At 37.0% G+C, this 7,270-nt stretch overlaps 1 protein-coding gene across 1 annotated transcript in view; it reads right to left on the bottom strand.

Moving 5' to 3' along the window:
• The window catches only part of ARFGEF1 (ARF guanine nucleotide exchange factor 1), a 144,697-nt gene that overhangs the window by 45,405 nt on the left and 92,022 nt on the right, over positions 1-7,270 (bottom strand). Inside the window, exons 20-22 of the mRNA XM_024126954.3 lie at positions 4,853-4,981; positions 3,774-3,932; positions 3,374-3,524 (exon numbers count right to left, since the gene is read on the bottom strand). Of these exons, the coding sequence (XP_023982722.1) occupies positions 3,374-3,524; positions 3,774-3,932; positions 4,853-4,981 (439 nt within the window). The remainder of the gene's footprint in view (positions 1-3,373; positions 3,525-3,773; positions 3,933-4,852; positions 4,982-7,270) is intronic.

Below are 7,270 nucleotides of genomic sequence, written 5' to 3'. Positions count from 1 at the left end.
ATTTATTTATTTTTGGCTGCATTGGGTCTTTGTTGCTGCACGCTGGCTTTCTCTAGTTGCGGTGAGCGGGGGCCACTCTTCGTTGCAGTGCATGGGCTTCTCATTGCAGTGGCTTCTCTTGTTGCGGAACACGGGCTCCAGGCGCACAGGCTTCAGTAGTTGTGGCACATGGGCTCAGTAGTTGTGGCTCGCGGGCTGCAGAGCACAGGCTCAGTAGTTGTGGTGCACGGGCTTAGATGCTCCACGGCACGTGGGATCTTCCCGGGCCAGGGCTCGAACCCGTGTCCCCTGCACTGGCAGGCAGATTCTTAACCACTGTGCTACCAGGGAAGTCCCATGCTGTGTATTCTTAACAACTAAAAGTTTCATGTTTCCAAAAAGTGAAAGTACAGATTTGTATCACAGCAGTAAGAAAGTCAGATAAACATACACTCAGCCATATTAACTTGGTTACATGAATATATGGAGTATGGATGCTGTTAATAAAGGAGGATATTAATTTATTTTTTTTAAAAACATATTAAATACAGACTAAACCAGCTCAGTCATCTGTACCACATCCTCTTCTAGCTTCAGTTCTGACCACAGCGTCCTGAAGAAAGCGTTTGTCTGAGCAGGTGACAGGGCACAGCTGGAAGGGTGGACATCTGCCACACTGGGCGAGCCGGGAACTAACCACTGAGATAAGCTGAAGGGAGGGCCCTGCTCAACAGGGGCCGTGTCAACAGAGTGGCTCCCTCTAGGACACACATTAAAACCTGAGAGACCTGATCACTTTGCAGTGAGTGGAGAACGCAGCAGGCTGAAGAGAGAAGTGACGACACATGAGGAAGCCTATATAAAGCATGAGAGAGGTGGAAGAGTATGGCTGGTCGCTTGAGTGGCCTGGAAGCGTGGAATTTTTATCTCATTTCCAGATTCCAAGTGTATATTTTAATATAAATTCCCTTTTCCTGAAGGGAGAAGACAGCTCATCTCATCTCCTTGCAACCTAAGCAGCACAGCAGCACAGTGATCAAATTAATTTTAATTCATTTTCAAGTATACCACTAAGCATTATCAGCAATTATTATTTCTCTTGTTTTACTAACACTGATAGAAGATAAAATATTCCACTGGTGTATTATTTTTAGTGTAACCTACTTCTGTTACTTGCCAAAACTGAGCCCTGGCAACCGCAACTATCTTCGCTTGGGCTTTCCTCCACTCCCTAGGCCTTATTGGGGAAAAAAAAAAAAGCAGCTTTCAAAAGCTGCTGAATCAATCAATGCACATTCACTTCACTTGCCTGTAAATATTTTTCATTTGTATCTCATTCTGCCTGCTGGAACAATTATAGTTCTCATAGCTGAGTCAGACTTCCAGGTTACTTCCAGGTTACGTACGTCACCAACCATGCAGGTGCTCAGGCAGTTCTAAATCCTGCAGCTGGCTCACCAAGTTATCGGGTCTATACCTGCACCTCCCAGAATCACAGATACAAGTGAGGTACAGGCTGCACTGCTGGATTACCACTGGGAACTAACTGTTCCAGTCCCACCTGAAGCCACAACATGGTCCTCGTCTTTACTTCCTTCTCTATGGATTGCTTTTCAAGCTTGAAATTCTTCTAAATTTCCTAAGAATTTTTATTGCAAGCAACAACAGAGAAATCACTAAATCATAAAAAGATAGAAATGTCCAGAAATACAATGTTACAGTACAAAGCCTCAAAAGGTAAATGGTGGGACTTCCCCAGTGGCACAGTGGTTAAGAATCCACCTGCCAGTGGAGAAGACATAGGTTCGATCCCTGGTGCGGGAAGATCCCACATGCCCTGGAGCAACTAAGCCCGTGTGCCACAACTACTGAGGCTGTGCTCTAGAGCCCGCGAGCCACAACTACTGAAGCCTGTGAGCTCTGGGGACCGCGTACCACAACTACTGAGCCTGCGTGCTGCAATTACTGAAGCCCGTGCACCTAGAGCCTGCGCTCCGCACGAAGAGAAGCCACTGCAATGAGAAGCCCGCACATGGCAACAAAGAGTAGCCCCCGCTCGCCGCAACTAAAGAAGGCCCGTGCGCAGCAACGGTGACCCAACGCAGCCAAAAAGAAATAACATTATTTTTTTAAAAAAGGTAAATGGTAAATATTCTTAGATCTCAGGTTTATTCCTTCTTGTTCTCTTTAAGTCATGTCTCTAGATTTCTTGGTTGGAAGTGAGGTAGGGAGGATGGATAAAGAATAATTCAGAAACAATTAATATACCAGCCACTGTAGTAAGTCCACTCATATATATTTTTATTTAATCCTGACAACTCTGTTAGTAGATATTACCATTAGTTTGCAAAAGAGGAACCTGAAACTCAGAGAATTAAAGTAACTTGCACACAGTAAAGAAGAAATATGGAAGAATTCAAACCCAGAAGTATGGTATTCAAAGAGAAAGACAGTCTAAACTTGGCTTCTTCCCTGGTGGAACTCTTTCCATTTATGACTAAAAATGCATTGTCTTTGGTTCTTCTGTACCCATTTTAGCTAATACCTTCCTTTTTTTCTACTGGGTTAAATCTGGAAGCTCCTGGCTATACTGAGTTCATGGGGAACCATGGGAAAGTTTCCACACTGGCGTAAGAGTTTGGTTATGTCTGCACAGCGCCTTTAAAAAAAATATGAATATGAATGCTTTCTCCAGTTGCCCCAACTATTTATCATCTTAAGCCTTCACTCATATATGTTATCTGCTTAGTCTTGAAAGCTGGTAATTTTTTAATATATATATTTTCAGATTATTTTCCATTACAGGGTATTACAAATATTAAATATAGTTCCTTGCACTATGCAGTAAATCCCTGTTGCTTATCTATTTTATGTGGAGTAGTCTGTATCTGTTAATCCCATATTCCTAATTTTTCCCTTCCCCCCTCCCTATTCCCTCTGGTAAATATAAATTTGTTTTCTATGTCTGTGAGTCTGTTTCTGTTTTGCATACAGATTCATTTGTATTATCTTTTAGATTCCATATGTATGTGATATCATATAATATTTGTCCTTCTCTGTCTGACTTACTTCACTAAATATAATATTCTCAGTCCATTCATGTTGCTGCAAATGGCAATATTTCATTCTTTTCTAGGTAAAAGCTGGTAATTTTAAACTGCACCTTTCTCCCACCCCCAACTGTGAGATTATGACTAACAGTCACTTAATATTGGAAACCAGACTAGGCAAAAAAGACTTACAATGTCACCTTGCTTTCCCCTCATAAGGTTAGTCAAAGGGCATTTTATCCTGTCCCTCTAATTCTGTTTTATTGCTACAATAAAGTTACTTATATTGAGCAAGTTAAAAATAAATTTTGATACTTCATAAAAATAATTCAAAAAATTCTCACCTAGCCCTAGACCCACAAATTCATCAGGAGCCTGATCTTTTGTTCCAGTAAGAGATCCTTCTCTGCCTCGCACTGTTCCAGAAATGTACCGAGGTTTCACTCCAGTTCCTATAAGTTGTGCAAGCTCCAACTGACTGATGCACTTCAGAATCTTAATTACAAAAAGGAAAAAAATTTAAATTCCATGTTACAAATGTTCGCAAAAATATTTAAATGTACGCAGTCACGATTTAAACATAGGCTACATTATAAATCATTATAAAAAGCTAAATGTACTTACCCTGAATGTACTAAATTAACTTTCTCCCCAAACACTTAAGCATGTCAGTGATATACTGTTTAGCATGAGCTCATTTTATAAACCAGATTGCAAAGCTGAAAATAAAGGAAGTGCTTATACCTCATGCCATGAATTTCCTAGATAATTTCCATCTGTATGAGCCACTGTGATAAGTGTTTTAATTGTGTCAATGTTCTTCTGTTTCATTTCAGTAATCCCAGAACTCACTGTAAGTAAGGTAAATCTTGCTAGCGCCTGGACATATGCATCTCTTTCCAGCTATGAAAAAGAGAAAAAGCAAACTTACATGGTTGTAAACACAACAGGGTAATCCCTAGTTCCCTACTGACAAACTGTTTACTTGTTTAGTAAGTTTTTAACTAAGTCATGAATTACATATAATACCTCAAACTGTAGTTTTTTTAATTTTAAGATGAATGAAGCAGAAAAGGATGAATTTCTAAAACTGAAAGGCTGCGGAGGTGTCAAATCAAGACAAGATTTTAGTGACAATAATTCATATATACAGTAAAAAAAAAAAAAACATTCATTGAGCATTTATGTTTCAAGTGACTGTGTGAACTAGCAGAAACCCGATTTATAAATTTGCTCATTTTTCCTCTACAGCTAGACTGTGCTTTTTAAGCTATAACATTCATAATTAAATGTGAAATGGGTTTTTAAAAAGAAAGCAGGCAAGCATTGGCTAAAATTTATTATCAGACAAAGCATATAAATTACTAGAAGGGACTGTCTTCATAAAAATTATGTTCTAGATACTTGGGTCTCTTAAAGATAACTTGTTCTTAGGATAGGTAAAGTTATAAAGTAATATATATATAAATATATAAAATATGAAAAATATATGATTCAATAAATAAAAACATGCAACACAGATAAGATATTCAAATTGCAATATAGGAATTCAAACTCTTGGAAACTTTGTACATAGCTAATATTCTACAGAGAAAAAAACTGCAAACCAAAGTTATTATGACGAATTTTAGACACATCAATAAAGAACTACCCTGTTCCGTCACAGCTTCTTGGAAACGTAAACATTAAGACTCATTTAAATTCCATTATAAACTTGAAATTCATTTTTAATAATTTCAACACAAGAAATAATTTAAACTGTAGTAATGACAAAAGTAATTTACGTTTTCCAGACTGCCTACAAAGGCAAAATTCTTTGTTACCTGAATGCTGAAAATGCATGCAATTCTGATTGCACATCTTATACCTTCCAGGCAAAGAGAGGCTACTTCAGTATCATCACAGTCTTGTAGACCCACACTGAATGCAGCCAGAAAAGGGGTCCAAGCCAACTAGAAAAATTAAAAATTTGAAATACATCACAAACATCAAGTGATAATTAAACTTTATGATAATACTACATTAACATTTCTCAGATTTCAGGCAATTTGAGGAAGTTCTGAAAAAAAAAGCAATGCGTTTCTTGGCATAGTTACTTGGAAAGCTTTCTTAGACAAAGGAGAAACTATATAATGCCGCCTGGGCTTAAATAAGCGGGAGAGCAAAATTATAAATTTGGGAGAGGACACTACGCATATTTTAAGCACAGCATCTATAAATTATTTACATTAATGAAAAATGGGAATAGTCAATACTCATAAATTATATTAATTTTACCCCTGACTTTAGAACTCCTCTCCCTCTGTAAGCTGTGTCTCTTGCAATATTTCATGGACTAATTTTATTTCCAAGAAAATCCTTTTAACCATTTTCCACTTGTAACAGTTACATTACTCTCTTTTCTTTAAGTCTGCTCTGTGGACATCATTTAGCCTTATTTATTTATTTTTTTTTGGTAATCAAATATTTTACTTTGAAACATGAGTGATATCTCTGGTTCCTAGTTGGACAATATTTTAAAATACAGTTCAATAAAATACATCTTGATTACAGACTATGAAAGCCAACAGACACTAAATTTTAACAGAACTGAATACCTTGTGAAATTGTAATGTAAAATAAACAAAAAAAGAGAGCTACCTTTGACTACTGAAAATCCTCATATCAAATCATATGTGTATATACTGGTGTGTGCATGTGTGTGTATAACTTTGAAGTGTCTGATACAAGAGTATTCGCTGCTTTTAATAGGTCAAAATGAAGCAAAACTATATATCCGTATAGCCATAGAGATGAGAAATGTTTATACCAGTGTGGTAACAGAAATGATAACTGGAATTTTTTAAAGATCTAAAAAAATTTTAGCACTATTAAGAAAAATAGAATCACCCAAAGCTTTGCTTATAATGTCAGAAAGTTTAGAAGTACAAGTGTAATTCCTAAACAGAGGAACATAAGCTACAGTACCTAACTTCCAGTCCTAGCCTTGTTACTTATTTAACCTCTTTTTTTCTGAACCTCATTTCTTCCCCTTTAATACCTGGACTGCCACTATAGAGAGATGCTGTGGGAAGCATAGGAAGTGCAGTACTTTTAAAATACAAAGCACCACATTAAAGTAATAAATTACACATCCTATTATAAGTGAAGAAACAGCACATCTATTTGGAAACCTTTGTAATATTTTATACAAGGAGAAGTATAAGGTTCTTAAGCCTGTGACAAAAGGTTTAACCCCACTGCAAATTAAAGACAATGACTTGTCTTATCAAATTATACCTAAATAACATCCAGAGGACAGTGAAATTGTCCCCTCAAATGTATAAATCTCTATAGAATAGAATCTGGCAATATGTAAAAAGGTTTTTAATAAGGTTTTCATATCTTAATATTATATCACATTCTAGGAATCTCTCATTTATTCCTTTACTCAGCCAATGCTTATTTACTGAGCACTGACTACAAGCCAGGAATTGTGCTACACACACTGGGAAAAGTCAACAGAACAGATGTAGTCCCTTGCCTCATGGAGCTTAAAGTCTAGTAAAGAAATAGACATTCAGCTTTAAAATAAATAAATGTATAAATACATATTGTTATAAATACAATGAAGGAAGAGTATAGCATGTTATGAAAAGGGACCTAATTTACATTAGAGGGGCCAGGGCAGAACTCTCTGAGAAAGTAACATTTAAAGTAGAAACTACTCAGGCAAAAAAGGAAAAAGCATCCTAGACAAAGGACACAGCTTGTATGAATGCTCTGAAGAGAAAATAATTTAGGACATTCTAGAAATGGCAAGAATAACCAGTGTGACTGCTGCACAGTAAGAGACAAGAACTCTAGCGATGAGGCTGAAGGCAGGTGGAGCTAGACCACACATGGTCTACAGACCCTTGGGATGTGTTAGGTTTCAACACAGTTGCAAAGTCAGTGAATGGCTTTAAGGAAGAAGGTGACAGTTCATTTTGTATTTTAAACATTCTGGCCTCTGTAAGTGGGTAAAGAGAAGCACAAAAGTAGACATAAGGACACCAGTCAGGAGGATGTTACAGCGACAAGAGTGAGAAATGAAGGTAACTGGAGACGGTAATGACAGTAGAAATGGCAGTGAAAGGAAAGGTTCTTAATTCTAGCTTAGAGGATTAGTTTAAATAAAGGATAACTAATCCAGAGAATAGATCATAAAAGCTATTTATGAAGAATTTTTAATGATATGGGGAAATACTTATGTGAGAAAC

Source organism: Physeter macrocephalus, chromosome 15 (genome assembly GCF_002837175.3).
Source record: "Physeter macrocephalus isolate SW-GA chromosome 15, ASM283717v5, whole genome shotgun sequence".
In the NCBI taxonomy this organism is placed as follows: Eukaryota; Metazoa; Chordata; class Mammalia; order Artiodactyla; family Physeteridae; genus Physeter; species Physeter macrocephalus.
The sequence above is the reverse complement of the archived record's forward strand: the minus strand, read 5'-3'. Positions and strand labels throughout refer to the sequence as shown.